General features: G+C 43.3%; 1 protein-coding gene across 1 annotated transcript in view; it reads right to left on the minus strand.

Annotated features, from left to right (window-relative positions):
- LOC110497487 (ubiquitin carboxyl-terminal hydrolase 53-like) overlaps window positions 1-20,007 on the minus strand; it is a 71,447-nt gene that overhangs the window by 40,263 nt on the left and 11,177 nt on the right. The window contains exon 8 of the mRNA XM_036954463.2: window positions 5,464-5,569. Within this exon, the coding sequence (XP_036810358.2) occupies window positions 5,464-5,569 (106 nt within the window). The remainder of the gene's footprint in view (window positions 1-5,463; window positions 5,570-20,007) is intronic.

Here is a 20,007-nt window from a genome sequence, read left to right on the forward strand (position 1 = left end):
GTATTGGAGGCTATTTTGTAAATGACATCGCCAAAGTCGAGGATTGGTAGGATGGTCAGTTTTACAAGGGTATGTTTGGCAGCATGAGTGAAGGATGCTTTGTTGCGAAATAGGAAGCCAATTCTAGATTTAACTTTGGATTGGAGATGTTTTATGTGGGTCTGGAAGGAGAGTTTACAGTCTAACCAGACACCTGGGTATTTGTAGTTGTCCACGTATTCTAAGTCAGAGCCGTCCAGAGTAGTAATGTTGGACAGGCGGGTAGGTACAGGTAGCGATCGGTTGAAGAGCATGCATTTAGTTTTACTTGTATTTAAGAGCAATTGGAGGCCACGGAAGGAGAGTTGTATGGCATTGAAGCTTGCCTGGAGGGTTGTTAACACAGTGTCCAAAGAAGGGCCAGAAGTATACAGAATGGTGTCGTCTGCGTAGAGGTGGATCAGAGACTCACCAGCAGCAAGAGCGACCTCATTGATGTATACAGAGAAGAGAGTCGGTCCATGAATTGAACCCTGTGGCACCCCCATAGAGACTGCCAGAGGTCCGGACAGCAGACCCTCCGATTTGACACACTGAATTCTATCAGAGAAGTAGTTGGTGAACCAGGCGAGACAATCATTTGAGAAACCAAGGCTGTCGAGCCTGCCGATGAGGATGTGGTGATTGACAGAGTCGAAAGCCTTGGCCAGATCAATGAATACGGCTGCACAGTAATGTTTCTTATCGATGGTGGTTAAGATATAATTTAGGACCTTGAGCGTGGCTGAGGTGCACCCATGACCAGCTCTGAAACCAGATTGCATAGCAGAGAAGGTATGGTGAGATTCGAAATGGTCGGTAATCTGTTTGTTGACTTGGCTTTCGAAGACCTTAGAAAGGCATGGTAGGATAGATATAGGTCTGTAGCAGTTTGGATCAAGAGTGTCACCCCCTTTGAAGAGGGGGATGACCGCAGCTGCTTTCCAATCTTTGGGAATCTCAGACGACACGAAAGAGAGGTTGAACAGGCTAGTAATAGGGGTGGCAACAATTTTGGCAGATAATTTTAGAAAGAAAGGGTCCAGATTGTCTAGCCCGGCTGATTTGTAGGGGTCCAGATTTTGCAGCTCATTCAGAACATCAGCTGAGCAGATTTGGGAGAAGGAGAAATGGGGAAGGCTTGGGGGAGTTGTTGTGGGGGGTGCAGTGCTGTTGACCGGGGTAGGAGTAGCCAGGTGGAAAGCATGGCCAGCCGTAGAAAAATGCTTATTGAAATTCTCAATTATGGTGGATTTATCAGTGGTGACAGTGTTTCCTATCTTCAGTGCAGTGGGCAGCTGGGAGGAGGGGTTCTTATTCTCCATGGACTTTACAGTGTCCCTTTACAGTGTCGATGCTAATGCAGAACGCCATAGGATGTTTTTGTGTTGGTTAAGGGCAGTCAGGTCTGAGGAGAACCAAGGGCTATATCTATTCCTGGTTCTAAATTTCTTGAATGGGGCATGTTTATTTAAGATGGTTAGGAAGGCATTTTTTAAAAATATCCAGGCATCCTCTACTGATGGGATGAGATCAATATCCTTCCAGGATACCCCGGCCAGGTCGATTAGAAAGGCCTGCTCGCTGAAGTGTTTCAGGGAGCGTTTTACAGTGATGAGTGGAGGTCGTTTGACCGCTGACCCATTACGGATGCAGGCAATGAGGCAGTGATCGCTGAGATCTTGGTTGAAAACAACAGAGGTGTATTTAGAGGGCAAGTTGGTTAGGATGATATCTATGAGGGTGCCCGTGTTTAAGGCTTTGGGGAGGTACCTGGTAGGTTCATTGATAATTTGTGTGAGGTTGAGGGCATCAAGTTTAGATTGTAGGATGGCTGGGGTGTTAAGCATGTTCCAGTTTAGGTCGCCAAGCAGCACAAGCTCTGAAGATAGATGGGGGGCAATCAGTTCACATATGGTGTCCAGAGCACAGCTGGGGGCAGAGGGTGGTCTATAGCAGGCGGCAACGGTGAGAGACTTCTTTTTAGAGAGGTGGATTTTTAAAAGTAGAAGTTCAAATTGTTTGGGTACAGACCTGGATAGTAGGACAGAACTCTGCAGGCTATCTTTGCAGTAGATTGCAACACCGCCCCCTTTGGCAGTTCTATCTTGTCTGAAAATGTTGTAGTTTGGAATTAAAATGTCTGAATTTTTGGTGGTCTTCCTAAGCCAGGATTCAGACACAGCTAGAACATCCGGGTTGGCAGAGTGTGCTAAAGCAGTGAATAGAACAAACTTAGGGAGGAGGCTTCTAATGTTAACATGCATGAAACCAAGGCTATTACGGTTACAGAAGTCGTCAAAAGAGAGCGCCTGGGGAATAGGAGTGGAGCTAGGCATTGCAGGGCCTGGATTCACCTCTCCATCGCCAGATGAACAGAGTAGGAGTAGAATAAGGGTGCGGCTAAAAGCAATAAGAATTGGTCGTTTAGAACGTCTGGAACAGAGAGTAAAAGGAGGTTTCTGGGGGCGATAAAATAGCATCAAGGTATAATGTACAGACAAAGGTAAGGTAGGATGTGAATACAGTGGAGGTACACCTAGGTATTGAGTGATGAAGAGAGAGATATTGTCTCTAGAAACATCATTGAAACCAGGAGATGTCATTGCATGTGTGGGTGGTGGAACTAATAGGTTGGATAAGGTATAATGAGCAGGACTAGAGGCTCTACAGTGAAATAAGCCAATATAACCAGAACAGCAATGGACAAGGCATATTGACATGAAGGGGAGGCATGCTCAGTCGAGTGATCAAAAGGGTCCAGTGAGTGGAGAGGTTGGTTGGGGGTCACGGCGATTTAGACAGCTAAATCGGTAGCAAGCTAGCGTAGGAGCAAGCTAGCATAAGATGGAGGTCTGTTATTAGCCAACTCTTGCGTTCCGTCAGTAGATTAGTGGGTTTCCGTGTGGTAGAGGGGATGAATCCAAATCACACAACAACAACAAAAATAAAAACAATAGATATAGTTATAGAGGCCCAAGAAGAAAAATAAATAAATAAATAAAAATAAAATAAAAATTGTCCGATTGTCTATTCAGATAGAAGCCGATAAGATAGCCAACATTGCCTGGGCGCCCAGGCAACGTTGCGCCGGAGGAGCCAGCCGGACAATTCCCTCGGGTAGACAACGTCGGCAGTCTAGCCGTGAAGGCCCAGTGGGGCTCCGCGTAGGCAGCAAAACGGGTCCGGATAGGTGACTGCAGCCCAGGAGTGATTGATGGAACTCTTCAGCTGGCTAGCTCCGGAACAATTGATGTTAGCTCCGGAATCGACGAAAGCCGATAGTCACACGGATAGCAGCTAGCTAGCTGCGAGATCCAGGCATGGACGTCCAGAGCCAGCGGCCGAAATCCAGGGACATGGAGAGAAAAATTGGTCCGATATGTTCCGCTCCGAGCCGCGCTGCACCGCGCCGTACAAAACTGGCGATAGATTCTCGAGCCAAAGGACAGCCGATGACCACAAACCGTGGTCAGCTGAGTACCAACGATTAGCCAGTAAATAAGCTAACTAGCTTCTGAACTAGCCCCTGACCCAGCTTCAGAGTAGCTTCTGGACCAGCTTCTGGCTAGCTCCCGGCTAGCTTCTGGCTAATTTCTGGCTAGCCTCTCGGAGGATCACAGATCTGAGGTAAATAATACTTTTTTATATAAATATAAATTGGTGAAGCGGATTGCAGGAGAGTGTTCTGAAGATGAGTTTTTGGAAAATTAAAAATGTATGTGAAAAAAAAAGTTGTAAATATATATATATACGGGACACGACAGGACGAGGACAAAAATACGTCTGAACTGCTATGCCATCTTGGGAGAGGAGATGTCATGATGTGATGTGTATCTTCATACAAAGTTTATGCTGAGAAAAATAAGGAAAATGCTAATATATGCACATACAGTGCCTTCGGAGAGTATTCACCGCCCTTGACTTTTTCCACAATTTGTTACATTACAGCCTTATTCTAAAATTGATTAAATATATTAAATATGTAAAAAAATCCTCAGCAATCTACACACAATACCTCATAATGACAAAGCGAAAACAAGTTTAGAATTGTTTGTAAATTATTTAAAAATAAAAAACAGAAAAAGGTTATTTACATCAGTATTCAGACCCTTCGCTAATGAGATTCAAATTGAGCTCAGGTGCATCCTGTTTCCATTGATCATCCTTGAGATGTTTCTACAACTTAATTGGAGTCCACCTGTGGTAAATTCAATTGATTGGACATGATTTTGAAAGGCACACACATGTCTGTATAAGGTCCCACAGTTGACAGTGCATGTCCGACCACGACAAAACGTGGAGTGCCTGGAAACAGCCCTTAGCCGTGGTACATTGGCCATACATCACAAACCCCCCGAGGTGTGCCTTATTGCTATAATAAACCCGTTACTAATGTAATTAGAGCAGTAAAAATAAATATTTTGTCATTCCCATGGTATAAAGTCTGATATACCATGTCAGCCAATCAGCACTCAGGGCTTAAACCACCCAGTTTATAATGATTAATAAACTATTTACTCATCCTTTATAATTATTATTTACACGTTGTTAGTTATTCTTAATGTTGTTAATATGAAAAATGTAATACAACTTTCATTACATAAAATACAAAATAGCTTTAATATCTATCTTTAATAATCCTGCGTGATAAGATTTTTTGATCCAGGAACAGTAGAAAGGGTTAATGGCACAAAGCACTTGCACCAGGGCTGACGCACATTGAAGTGTTAGACCGGTGCTAGCCAATCGAGATGAGAGAGCAACAGTGGATAAGCCTTAACTGCTATTTATATCCCTAACACTAGTCTGGCTGCCTCTCCTTCAGGCCTGTTCCATCATAATGTCACAAAGCAGAATGCAGAGAGTAGAAATCAGCTCAATGCGGGTTTGAATTAAATACTGTCTGGATACTGCAGGTACAGTAGCTATAATATATTGTTCTGATGGTCATACGTTAAGGTTCAGTTCAATAAAACAGTATTGTAGCATTTACAGAGTAACATTTATGTGAAGATGTGTCCTATAGTTAATCAATCACAGAATGTTTTTGATACTGATAGAATAGCTGGTAGAATCCATTCATCGCCAGATCCTTTCTGTATTCAGAAGATGACAGTGATTTATAAACAAATAACATCATGAACATTGCTACAGTTATGGACTTTCACAGTTCAAAAAGCACAATCTCCGCCCACTACATAATTGACTAACAGAGTGATTTGATTGGACAAGGAGTTCTATTTTGGTCAAAGATTACATAAAAAATCCATTGGAGTCATGTACTGCTAGAAGCTGGGATGACGGCACGTTGCAGTCACATTGTTCGGCACCAACTTTCTGGCTGCATAGATAACAGCATGGCCACATGTCTATCAAAACCAAATACATCACATTGGATATTAGACATCAAACTGTGGTTCATAATGAAAATGAGCAACATACCGGACAGTTACGTAGGTCACCGATGGTGTTTGCCGCCTGCAGCAATTCCCCGAACACGTCCGACCGAATCCTGTCGTTCTGCCCCAAGACGCGGTCCACCTGTTGGCTGGGACACAGAGGGGGTGGGATATGAGGGGTGTCCTTCTGCACTGTAAATCACATAAGCCTTATCCAAACCTAACAGAAAGTGTATGTTGTGATCGCTTAGCAGGCTAGCACGGTCACACTTTACAGCACAGTTACAGTAAAGTTATTACACTGTACTGACTACCTGTACTTACCCACAAGTTATACAGTTATAATAGCATTGTAGCGTAAAGTCTTACCTACCCCTAGCACATTATGCAGTTGGAGTACTTTGGGAAAAAAGTTGTGGGACAACCTACTAGAGCAGTAGGTCTATCTACAACTAGCTGTGCGTACACACCTGGTACAAGGCATTCACATAGGTTATTGCCTTATAGTTATCATAGAATGATGCCTACGCAATCATCCCTTGATTGATATCACCTGTTAAAAAACTTCTTAGGGCTGTGTCATGATGTTGGCCTCTTTGGGTATAGCAACCCCATCCCCCTCTCCCTGCCTCACCCCCCTTGCCTCCTTCAACTAAGCTGCTGTGGTCAGAGGTTGTAAATTCCTGAGAAGACCTCCTCATGGACACACAGTTCATGGAGAACAAAGGAAGTCCTTCCATCTCACAGAACTTGAGGTACGAACAAATTTCATTTTCCGGAGAAAGTATAAAAGATTGGTGAAGAATCCAGCTACGAACCAGTCCGTTTGTCACAACTTGGGAAGCTCATGGGAGACGGTGTGGCCACATTACCATAACGCTATTTATATAATAGCCTCAGATATGAGGTTTACATCTAATTGTTGTATAAGATGAATGAGTGAATATGATACTGTTTGTATAATTGTGTAATATGATTGTGGACTGTTTAATGAAGAAAAATACAATTCCCTTTTGATTTGAACTAAATCCGAGGCCAGTTATGGTCAGACATCCTGGGACAGACCCTTTTCTGCCATTCCGAATAAAACCCAACCTTGAGAAATTATCAGCAGACCGAGCTTACCTCAATTACGAGATTGCTAAAGGTTACAGACCATGTTTTTCTCCATTAGGAAGAGGACAAAAGGTTGTAGACCATTGCTGAATCTTTTAACCATACCACGTGGTTAAACTCTTAGACTATTGATACCGACTGAATGAAAACAAGTCTTTGATATTAATTAGTAGTCTGTAGCTAGAAATTCGGTATCATTGAACGCAAAGAACGACAACCGCCGAAACATCCATTTTATAACGAATGTCACTCTGAACAATCCCCTCTAACCACATACGAGAGAAGGAGAGAGACGGACTATTCTACAAAAGACACCAACTTTTCACCAGCGGTCAAGACGACACACTGAGCGTAAATATATATATTGATTGCAGTTGTTCCCGAATGAGTGAGCGTTCATGTGTAAACGATTAGCATTTCAATCGTTAGAATTATGACTCTGTAGTGACTTCTTAGTCGACCGCCACTTCCCCTTTGTTCTAACAAGCCGCCATGCCGGTTTAGCCCACTAGGGCACATCCTCCTATCATTACATTTACCTTGATTGTTTGTTTGTTTATGCATTTCTGTGAATTACTTAGTTAGTAATAAATAAATGATTTAAGACAATTGATGTATGGATGACTCATAGTGAAGACTATGTTCGTGCAAATAACCAACAATTTACAACGTTTGGAATGAGACTAACGGGATAATATGACAACAGCCAGTGAAAGTGCAGGGCGCCAAATTCAAAACAACAGAAATCTCATAATTAAAATTCCTCAAACATACATGTATCTTATACCGTTTTAAAGGTAATCTTGTTGTTAATCCCACCATAGTGTCCGATTGTCACGATCGTCGTAGTGAGGAGACCAAAGCGCAGCGTGGTGTGAATACATACTTTTAATGAATGACGAAAAAACACGAAGTACACTAAACAAACAAACACAATAACAAAACGAACGTGACTGCTATCGAAACTGAGTGCTAACATGCAACATCACTTAGACAATAACCCACGAACCACAATACAAAACAGGCTACCTAAATATGGTTCCCAATCAGAGACAACGACAAACACCTGCCACTGATTGAGAACCATATCAGGCCAAAACACATAGAAACAGACTAACTAGACATGCAACATAGAATGCCCGCTCATATCACACCCTGACCAAACAAAACATAGAAACAAACAACTAAAATAATGGTCAGAGTGTGACACTGATTTCAAATAGGCGAAAAGCACCACAAATGATTATGTTAGGTCACCACCAAGCCAAAGAAACTCTGCCATTTTTCCAGCCAAAGAGAGGAGTCACAAAAAGCACAAATAGAGATAAAATGAATCACTAACCTTTGATGATCGTCATCAGATGACACTCATAGGACTTCATGTTACACAATACATGTATGTTTTGTTTGATAAAGATAATATGTATATAAAACAATCTGAGTTTACATTGGCGCGTTACGTTCACTAGTTCCAAAAACATCCAGTGATTTTGCATAGCCACATCGATTGAACAGAAATACTCATCATAAATGTAGATGATAGTACAAGTTATACACATGGAATTATAGATATACCTCTCCTTAATGCAACCGATGTCTTTACGGAAAAAGCAAACCATGCAAAAATCTGAGACGGCGCTCAGAAAATAAATACAATTTTCCGCCATGTTGGAGTTAACAGAAACCAGAAATCACATTATAAATATTCCCTTACCTTTGATGATCTTCATCAGAATGCACTCCCAGGAATCCTAGTTCCACAATAAATGCTTGATTTGTTCGATAATGTCCATTATTTATGTCCAAGTAGCTACTTTTGTTAGGTACACATATCCAAACGCTCGCACAGGTCCCGTATAACTTCGGTCAAAAACTTCAAAAAGTTATATTACAGGTCGAAGAAACACTTCAAACTAAGTATAGAATACATTTTTAGGGTGTTGTTATCATAAATCTTCAATAAAGTTCCAACCGGATAATTCCTTTGTGTCTAGAGAAGCAATGGAACGCAGGTCGATATCATATGGAATCCGCATGACCAGGAAATGGCTCTCTGCCAGTAACCTGACTCATTCAGCTCTTATTCAAGCCCACAACACAGTAGAAGCCTCATTCAAGTTTCTAAAGACGGTTGACCTCTAGTGGAAGCCCTAGGAAGTGCAACTTCATCCATATGAATTTTTTTTTTTTTTCCTCAACTTTTTCACTCCGGACGCTTTATCTGGACACGATTCGTCAGGACCTCCAACAGCCGAAGCTAAGTAGTAACATTAACATGATGCCTTCTAATTGCAGTCGCTGTACTCGCCTTACGGCGAGGATAGCTGTGCTACAAGCCCAGCTTCAGACGCAATCGCTAGGCAAGGGTAATTTCAGTGTAGGAAAGGATGAAACAGCGTCTGTGCCACCAGTTAGTACAGATAGTATAGTATAAAGGTAGTATAAATCCCCTGGCACAGTCCCCGCAGCCTGACAACTTTCTCACGGTTTCTGGAAGGAAACGCTGTAGGAACGCTCAACCGGTGTCTCTCATTCAGCCGACAGAAACTTTCAACCGGTTTTCCCCATTAAGCAGCGGGTCGGAGTCAGAGACCTAGTCTTCTCTGGTCTCTACTCCTCCCGTTACGGGGTCTGAGATGCCGAAGCTTCCCACCATGAGCTCTGACAAATTGAAAACTCTAGTCATTGGCGACTCCATTACCCGCAGTATTAGACTTAAAACGAATCATCCAGCGATCATACACTGTTTACCGGGGGGCAGGGCTACCGACGTTAAGGCTAATCTGAAGATGGTGCTGGCTAAAGCTAAAACTGGCGAGTGTAGAGAGTATAGAGATATTGTTATCCACGTCGGCACCAACGATGTTAGGATGAAACAGTCAGAGATCACCAAGCACAACATAGCTTCTGCGTGTAAATCAGCTAGAAAGATGTGTTGGCATCGAGTAATTGTCTCTGGCCCCCTCCCAGTTAGGGGGAGTGATGAGCTCTACAGCAGAGTCTCACAACTCAATCGCTGGTTGAAAACTGTTTTCTGCCCCTCCCAAAAGATAGAATTTGTAGATAATTGGCCCTCTTTCTGGGACTCACCCACAAACAGGACCAAGCCTGACCTGCTGAGGAGTGACGGACTCCATCCTAGCTAGAGGGGTGCTCTCATTTTATCTACCAACATAGACAGGGCTCTAACCCCTCTAGCTCCACAATGAAATAGGGTGCAGGCCAGGCAGCAGGCTGTTAGCCAGCCTGCCAGCATAGTGGAGTCTGCCACTAGCACAGTCAGTGTAGTCAGCTCAGCTATCACCATTGAGACCGTGTCTGTGCCTCGACCTAGGTTGGGCAAAACTAAACATGGCGGTGTTCGCATTAGCAATCTCACTAGGATAAAGACCACCTCCATTCCTGTCATTATTGAAAGAGATCATGATACCTCACATCTCAAAATAGGGCTACTTAATGTTAGATCCCTTACTTCAAAGGCAATTATAGTCAATGAACTAATCACTGATCATAATCATGATGTGATTGGCCTGACTGAAACATGGCTTAAGCCTGATGAATTTACTGTGTTAAATGAGGCCTCACCTCCTGGCTACACTAGTGACCATATCCCCCGTGCATCCCGCAAGGCGGAGGTGTTGCTAACATTTACGATAGCAAATTTCAATTTACAAAAAAAAAAATTATGACGTTTTCGTCTTTTGAGCTTCTAGTCATGAAATCTATGCAGCCTACTCAATCACTTTTTATAGCTACTGTTTACAGGCCTCCTGGGCCATATACAGCGTTCCTCACTGAGTTCCCTGAATTCCTATCGGACCTTGTAGTCATAGCAGATAATATTCTAATCTTTGGTGACTTTAATATTCACATGGAAAAGTCCACAGACCCACTCCAAAAGGCTTTCGGAGCCATCATCGACTCAGTGGGTTTTGTCCAACATGTCTCTGGACCCACTCACTGTCACAGTCATACGCTGGACCTAGTTTTGTCCCATGGAATAAATGTTGTGGATTTTAATGTTTTTCCTCATAATCCTGGACTATCGGACCACCATTTTATTACGTTTGCAATTGCAACAAATAATCTGCTCAGACCCCAACCAAGGATCATCAAAAGTCGTGCTATAAATTCACAGACAACACAAAGATTCCTTGATGTCCTTCCAGATTCCCTCTGTCTACCCAAGGACGCCAGAGGACAAAAATCTGTTAACCACCTAACTGAGGAACTCAATTTAACCTTGCGCAATAGCCTAGATGCAGTTGCACCCCTAAAAACTAAAAACATTTCTCATAAGAAACTAGCTCCCTGGTACACAGAAAATACCCGAGCTCTGAAGCAAGCTTCCAGAAAATTGGAACGGAAATGGCGCCACACCAAACTGGAAGTCTTCCGACTAGCTTGGAAAGACAGTACTGTGCAGTACCGAAGAGCCCTTACTGCTGCTCGATCATCCTATTTTTCTAACTTAATTGAGGAAAATAAGAACAATCCGAAATTCCTTTTTGATACTGTCGCAAAGCTAACTAAAAAGCAGCATTCCCCGAGAGAGGATGACTTTCACTTTAGCAGTGATAAATTCATGAACTTCTTTGAGGAAAAGATAATGATTATTAGAAAGCAAATTACGGACTCCTCCTTAAATCTGCGTATTCCTTCAAAGCTCAGTTGTCCTGAGTCTGCACAACTCTGCCAGGACCTAGGATCAAGAGAGACGCTCAAGTGTTTTAGTACTATATCTCTTGACACAATGATGAAAATAATCATGGCCTCTAAACCTTCAAGCTGCATACTGGACCCTATTCCAACTAAACTACTGAAAGAGCTGCTTCCTGTGCTTGGCCCTCCTATGTTGAACATAATAAACGGCTCTCTATCCACCGGATGTGTACCAAACTCACTAAAAGTGGCAGTAATAAAGCCTCTCTTGAAAAGGCCAAACCTTGACCCAGAAAATATAAAAAACTATCGGCCTATATCGAATCTTCCATTCCTCTCAAAAATTTTAGAAAAGGCTGTTGCGCAACAACTCACTGCCTTCCTGAAGACAAACAATGTATACGAAATGCTTCAGTCTGATTTTAGCACTGAGACGGCACTTGTGAAGGTGGTAAATGACATTTTAATGGCATCGGACCGAGGCTCTGCATCTGTCCTCGTGCTCCTAGACCTTAGTGCTGCTTTTGATACCATCGATCACCACATTCTTTTGGAGAGATTGGAAACCCAAATTGGTCTACACGGACAAGTTCTGGCCTGGTTTAGATCTTATCTGTCGGAAAGATATCAGTTTGTCTCTGTGAATGGTTTGTCCTCTGACAAATCAACTGTAAATTTCGGTGTTCCTCAAGGTTCCGTTTTAGGACCACTATTGTTTTCACTATATATTTTACCTCTTGGGGATGTTATTCGAAAACATAATGTTAACTTTCACTGCTATGCGGATGACACACAGCTGTACATTTCAATGAAACATGGTGAAGCCCCAAAATTGCCCTTGCTAGAAGCATGTGTTTCAGACATAAGGAAGTGGATGGCTGCAAACGTTCTACTTTTAAACTCGGACAAAACAGAGATGCTTGTTCTAGGTCCCAAGAAACAAAGAGATCTTCTGTTGAATCTGACAATTAATCTTAATGGTTGTACAGTCCTATCAAATAAAACTGTTACTCTGGACCCTGATCTCTCTTTTGAAGAACATATCAAGACCATTTCAAGGACAGCTTTTTTCCATCTACGTAACTTTCTGTCCAAAAATGATGCAGAAAAATGTATCCATGCTTTTGTCACTTCTAGGTTAGACTACTGCAATGCTCTACTTTCCGGCTACCCGGATAAAGCACTAAATAAACTTCAGTTAGTGCTAAATACGGCTGCTAGAATCCTGACTAGAACCACAAAATTTGATCATATTACTCCAGTGCTAGCCTCTCTACACTGGCTTCCTGTCAAAGCAAGGGCTCATTTCAAGGTTTTACTGCTAAACCTACAAAGCATTACATGGGCTTGCTCCTACCTATCTCTCTGATTTGGTCCTGCCGTACATACCTACACGTACGCTACGGTCACAAGACGCAGGCCTCCTAATTGTCCCTAGAATTTCTAAGCAAACAGCTGGAGGCAGGGCTTTCTCCTATAGAGCTCCATTTTTATGGAACGGTCTGCCTACCCATGTCAGAGATGCAAACTCGGTCTCAACCTTTAAGTCTCTACTGAAGACTCATCTCTTCAGTGGGTCATATGATTGAGTGTAGTCTGGCCCAGGAGTGGGAAGGTGAACGGAATGGCTCTGGAGCAACGAACCGCCCTTGCTTACTCTGCCTGGCCGGTTCCCCTCTTTCCACTGGGATTCTCTGCCTCTAACCCTATTACAGGGGCTGAGTCACTGGCTTACTGGGGCTCTCTCATGCCGTCCCTGGAGGGGGTGCGTCACCTGAGTGGGTTGATTCACTGATGTGGTCATCCTGTCTGGGTTGGCGCCCCCCCCCCCCCCCCCTTGGGTTGTGCCGTGGCGGAGGTCTTTGTGGGCTATACTCAGCCTTGTCTCAGGATGGTAAATTGGTGGTTGAAGATATCCCTCTAGTGGTGTGGGGGCTGTGCTTTGGCAAAGTGGGTGGGGTTATATCCTTCCTGTTTGGCCATGTCCGGGGGTGTCCTCGGATGGGGCCACAGTGTCTCCTGACCCCTCCTGTCTCAGCCTCCAGTATTTATGCTGCAGTAGTTTATGTGTCGGGGGGCTAGGGTCAGTTTGTTATATCTGGAGTTCTTCTCCTGTCCTATTCGGTGTCCTGTGTGAATCTAAGTGTGCGTTCTCTAATTCTCTCCTTCTCTCTTTCTTTCTCTCTCTCGGAGGACCTGAGCCCTAGGACCATGCCCCAGGACTACCTGACATGATGACTCCTTGCTGTCCCCAGTCCACCTGGCCGTGCTGCTGCTCCAGTTTCAACTGTTCTGCCTCATTATTATTCGACCATGCTGGTCATTTATGAACATTTGAACATCTTGGCCATGTTCTGTTATAATCTCCACCCGGCACAGCCAGAAGAGGACTGGCCATCCCACATATGCTCTCTCTAATTCTCTCTTTCTTTCTCTCTCTCGGAGGACCTGAGCCCTAGGAACATGCCCCAGGAATACCTGACATGATGACTCCTTGCTGTCCCCAGTCCACCTGACCGTGCTGCTGCTCCAGTTTCAACTGTTCTGCCTTATTATTATTCGACCACATGCTGGTCATTTATGAACATTTGAACATCTTGGCCATGTTCTGTTATAATCTCCACCCGGCACAGCCAGAAGAGGACTGGCCACCCCACATAGCCTGGTTCCTCTCTAGGTTTCTTGCTAGGTTTTGGCCTTTCTAGGGAGTTTTTCCTAGCCACTGTGCTTCTACACCTGCATTGCTTGCTGTTTGGGGTTTTAGGCTGGGTTTCTGTACAGCACTTTGAGATATTAGCTGATGTACGAAGGGCTATATAAATACATTTGATTTGATTTGATTTTGATATCCCCCTGTGAGTTCAATAGAGCCTGGGTTGAAAATCGACCAACCTCAGATTTCTCACTTGCTGTTTTGATTTCTTCTCAGATTTTTGCCTGCCATATGAGTTCTGTTATACTCTCAGACATCATTCAAACAGTTTTAGAAACTTCAGAGTGTTTTCTATCCAATACTAATAATTATATGCATATATTAGCAACTGAGACTGAGGAGCAGGCCGTTTACTCTGGGCACCTTTCATCCAAGCTACTGCCCCTGCAGCCATAAGAAGTTAAATCCACTTCAGTCAGTGTAGATGAAGGGGAGGGGGGGGGGGGGGGGGGACAGGTTAAGTAATGATTTTTAAGCCATGAGGCAATTGAGACATGGATTGTGTATGTGTGCCATTCAGATGGAGAATGGGCAAGACAAAATATTTAAGTGCCTTTGAACGAGGTATGGTAGTAGTTGCCAGGCACATCTGTTTGAGTGTGTCAAGAACTGAAATGCTGCTGGGTTTTCCACACTCAACAGTGTCCCGTCTGTATCAAGAATGGTCCACCACCCAAAGGATATCCATGCAACTTGACGCAATTGTGGGATGCATTGGAGTCAACATGGGCCAGCATCCCTGTGGACCGCTTTCGACACCTTGTTGTCCATGCCCTGACAAATTGAGGCTGTCGATGTGCATGGGGTATGAGGTAACTCAAGTAGATGCACTATATATACAAAAGTATGTGAACACCCCTTCACACCCCTTGGATTCGGCTATTTCAGCCACACCTGTTGCTGACAGGCGTAGAAAGTCGAGCACACTGCCATGCAATCTCCATAGACAAACATTGTCAGTACTGGTCATACTGAAGAGCTTAGTGACTTTCAACATGGTACCGTCATAGGATGTCACCTTTCCAGCAAGTCACTTAGTCAAATTTCTGCCCTGCTAGAGCTGCCCCGTTCAACTGTAGGTGCTGTTATTGTGAAGTGGAAAAGTCTAGGAGCAACAACGGCTCAGCCGCAGTGTTAGGTCACACAAGCTCACAGAACGGGACCGCCGATTACTGAAGCACATAGCTACCGAGTTCCAAACTGCCTCTGGAAGCAACGGATGCTCAAGAACTGTTCGCCGGGAGCTTCATGAAATGGGTTCCCATGGCCGAGCAGCCTAAGATCACTATGCGCAATGTCAAGTGTCGGCTGGAATGGTGTATAGCTCGCCGCCATTGGACTCTGGAGCAGTAGAAATGTGTTCTCTGGAGCAATGCTTCACCATCTGGCATTCCAAATGACAAATCTGGGTTTGGCGGATGCCAGGAGAACGCTACCTGCCCCAATGCACTGTGTCAATTGTAAAGTTTGGTGGAGAAGGAATAATGGTTGTGGATGTTTTTCATGGTTCGGGCTGGGCCCCTTATTTCATACAATGACATTCTAGACCTGGCCTGGGCAATTATTTTCCATGGAGGGCCACGTTAGAATATATCATTGCAGACCAGAATCATATTACAGAATTATACATCATGTATATATATATGACTGTGTTGACAGATATATCTACTGTAAATCACGTCCAGATATGCTACTTATTTAACTTTAACATAATAAACCATAAATAAATCACATACATGCTCTCCTTTTGGTAGGTATTTTCATTATTAAACATGCAATGAACTACACGGAGGGAAAAGTACACTGTGCATTCAGCACCACGGATAGAACTCTTGTTAACGGGTTGCACAATAACACAAGAGAGAGAGAGCTCAACATTACATTTAAATTACTCAATCAGTGTGAGGAGTGAAGTCCCTGATGGGCATTGACTAGAGCAGTTTCTGACGTCGCAATGCGCAGAATTGCTGAGAGGTGAGAGTCAGTAAGAGATGATCTGTCCCTTGACATCACATTAAATTAGTCACATGCGCCGAATACAACAGGTGTAGTAGACCTTACAGTGAAATGCTTACTTATGAGCCCCTAACCAACAATGCAGTTTAAAAAAATATGGATAAGAATAAGAAATAAAAGTAACAAATAATTAAAGAGCAGCGGTAAAATAACAATAGCGAGACTATATACAGGGGGGTACCGGTACAGAGTCAATGTGCGGGGGCACCGGTTAGTTAAGGTACATGTAGGCAGAGTTATTAAAGTGACTATGAACACGTGATAACAACATAGAGAGGCAGCTGTGTAAAAGAGAGAGAGGCCGGGGGGTTGCAACGCAAATAGTCTGGGTAGCCATTTCATTAGGTGTTCAGGAGTCTTATGGTTTGGGGGTAGAAGCTGTTTAGAAGCCTCTTGGACCTAGACTTGGCGCTCCGGTACCACTTGCCGTGCAGTAGCAGAGAGAACAGTATATGACTAGCGTGGCTGGAGTCTTTGACAATTTTTACGCTGAGCTGTAGTCAATGAATAGCATTCTCACATAGGTGTTCCTTTTGTCCAGGTGGGAAAGGGCTGTGTGGAGTGCAATTGATATTGCATCATCTGTGAATCTGTTGGGGTGGTATGCAAATTAGAGTGAGTCTAGGGTTTCTGGGATAATGGTGTTGATGTGAGCCATGACCAAATTTCAAAGCACTTCATGGCTACAGTGCTACGGGTTGGTAGTCATTTAGGCAGGTTACCTTAGTGTTCTTGGACACAGGCACTATGGTGATCTGCTTGGTATTACAGACTCGGACAGGGAGAGGTTGAACATGTCAGTGAAGACACTTGCTAGTTGGTCAGCGCATGCTCACATTACACGTCCTGGTAATGTCAGTGAAGACACTTGCCAGCTGGTCAGTGCATGCTTGCAGTACACGTCCTTGTAATCTGTCCGTTGACCTGTTTATAGGTCTTACTCACATCGACTGCGGAGAGCGTCATCACACAGGGCATAGCGGGATTTCTTATAAGCTTCCAGGTTTGAGTCCCGCTCCTTGAAAGCGGAAGCTCTAGCCTTTAGCTCAGTGCGGATGTTGCCTGTAAACCATGGCTTCTGGTTGGGGTATGTATGTACGGTCACTGTGGGGATGATGTCATCGTTGCACTTATTGATGAAGCCAATGACTGATGTGGTGTACTCCTCAATGACATCGGAGGAAAGCCATTAACATATTCCAGTCTGTGCTAGCAGCACAGTCCTGTAGCTTAGCATCTGCTTCATCTGACCACTTTTTTATTGATCTAGTCACTGGTGCTTCCTGCTTTAATTTTTGCTTGTAAGCAGGAATCAGGAGGATAGAATTCTGGTCAGATTTGCCAAATGGAAGGTGAGGGAGAGCTTTGTATGCATCTCTGTGTGTGGAGTAAAGGTGGTCTAGAGTTTTTTTCCTCTGGTTGCACATTTAACATGCTGATAGAAATTTGGTAAATCTGATTTAAGTTTCCCTGCATTAAAGTCCCCGGCTACTAGGAGCGCCACCTCTGGGTGAGCGTTATCTTATTTGCCTTTGGCGGAATACAGCTCATTCAATGGTGGCTTAGTGCCAGCCTCTGACAGCTTCTGACTGTGGTGGTTTGTAAATAGCTACAAAAAATACAGATAAACTCTCTAGGTAGATAGTGTGGTCTACAGCTTATCATGAGATACTCTACCTCGAGCAACAGCTCGATACTTCCTTAGATATCGTGCACCGGCTGTTATTTACAAAAATACTGTACATAGTCCGCCGCACCCTTGTCTAACCAGATGCCGCTGTTCTATCCTGCCGATATGGCGTATAACCAGCCTGCTGTATGTTGATAGTGTCGTCGTTCAGCCACGACTCCGTGAAGCATAAGGTATTACAGTTTTGACTTGTTATACTTCATCACTAAACATGTCTGTACACATACATAGGTTGATCCAAACAGTACATACATCTTCTGAGCATGACTCCTAATCTTTGGAGTTTTGTTTTCATCGAGAGATGCATATAACCTCGTCAGTCACATTGTTTTAAATAGTTCTCTAATCACTGCATCAGACTGAAAATCGATAAGCTCAAGTTGCATGTCAGTGGGAGCGTTATCCACATTGGAGATGAAAGGAGCCAACTGCATGTCATTTTCCAACACTTTGAAATCCTCAAAATGACAAGATAACTCACTGTTCAAAGCATGCAGTAGCGATGTATTCTTCTCCCGCTGGTCATCTGATAGGGAACAGACTAGTAGTGTCGGAAGGTGGGTGAGATTGTTGGCTTCTATTTGGCGGGTTAGGAGGACTAATTTTCGCTTGAAGGCTTTGATACATCTGATGTGAAAAAAGGGCCTTCCCTTGTAGTTTGGAATTCAGTTCATTCATGACGGCCACGATGTCCACGGTGAAGGCAAAATCAGCCAACCATTTTTATCTTGCAGTTGAGGGAAATCCACATGTTTTCCTTTCATTTGCAAAAACTTCAGGTCCCACACCCTTTAAGCACCTTCCCCAAACTCAGCCATCTCAGGTTTGTGTTGTAGGGGAGATCTGCATGATCCGACTGTCTCTTCCAACAGTGACAAGAACTGCCTGTGGTTTAACGATTTTGCTCTTATGGAGTTTAGTGACTGTATCCACCTTAGTGACTGTATCCACAACATGGCTCATTTTCAGAACACATTTACAGAGCACCTCCTGATGAATAATGCAATCTGGGTTCAGCTTAGCTACTTGATCTTGTATCCTTTTCAAAACGCCAACGTTTTTCTCTGTCAAGTTTGGGCACCCATCAGTGGTTACACTGGAAAACTTTTCAAAACTCAGTCCCAGCTTTGCCACACTTATTAACCTCCTCCAAAAAATCTTTCCCTTTGTTTGTGCTCTTCATTGACTGCACTGAAGCAAGCTCCTCTGTAATTTAAAAGTCTGGGGTTATGCCTCATAAGAATATCAACTGCTCTCATCCACAGCAAAGGAGAAATAGGTGCCAATTCACCCCTGCAACTGTTGTTCCAAATTCTTTGTGATGTCCTCAACACGCCATATCGTCTTGACAGAGAAACATTTTCAAACAGCTCTTTCTTGTCGGGGCAAAGTATTGCTGCAGAGTCAATTAAACATTATTTAATAAATTCACTCTCGGCTAAATGGCTTGCTATGCTTAGAAATTTTGTGAGACGGTACATACTGTAGCTAGTTCTCTCAATTACGTTGTTTGCTGAATGCAGTTTTGTAAAATCCTTGCTGCTTTTGCAACTGAGAAAGCAACTCTTTCGATGCACTTGCCCTCTGCTCAGAAGACATATTCCTATATTTCTCTGCATGCTTCGTCTGGAAGTGTCAGAACAAATTGTGGTCTTTCAAGACAGCGATGCTCTCTTTGCACACTAAGCACACAGCTTTCCCTTGATACCTCAATAAAGAAATATTTTGATGTCCACTCTTGCTGGAGGTGTTCATTCATTGTCTACTTTCCTTTTTTTTATCTTTGAAAAACACATTTTGGGCAATTTATAGCTAGCTACTATTTGTAACTGTGACGTGTGTGTCAGAATGTCAGTCACTGTCTGTCCTCGTGCAGTTGTTAATTATACGAGCCTTCAAAATAAATGTCCCACAAGTGGTGGGAGTTAAATCATTACACAAAGGTGGGTATTCATTTGGGCTTTTAATTTGAATAACAAATACGTTTTTCAAAACTTTACTATCGCAAATTCTTTATTTGATCTGAGCATTATTCCGCGGGCCATATTGAATCAGGTCGCGGGCCCGGGCCGGCCTTTGCCCTGTTCTAGACGATTCTGTGCTTCCAATTTTGTGGCAAAGGGAAAACCCTTTCCTGTTTCAGCATGACAATACTCCAGTACATGCAGTACATGCAGGCAAGAGCGTAGGCAAAATGTATTCAATAGGATTGGTTGCTGGGAAAGTTTAACCAAAAACTATTGTTGCATTCGTTTTCAAATATATTTTTAAATCATTTGTCATATAGTTTTGCTCTCGCTTTAAAATGATACGTTTTAGGGTTTTGCTTTTGATGTCTTATTTTTCTTTACAATTCTATACATTTTGCTTTCAATTGTTTGGTTTTTGAT

This window comes from Oncorhynchus mykiss, chromosome 19, assembly GCF_057628025.1.
Source record: "Oncorhynchus mykiss isolate SJ-2025 chromosome 19, ASM5762802v1, whole genome shotgun sequence".
In the NCBI taxonomy this organism is placed as follows: Eukaryota; Metazoa; Chordata; class Actinopteri; order Salmoniformes; family Salmonidae; genus Oncorhynchus; species Oncorhynchus mykiss.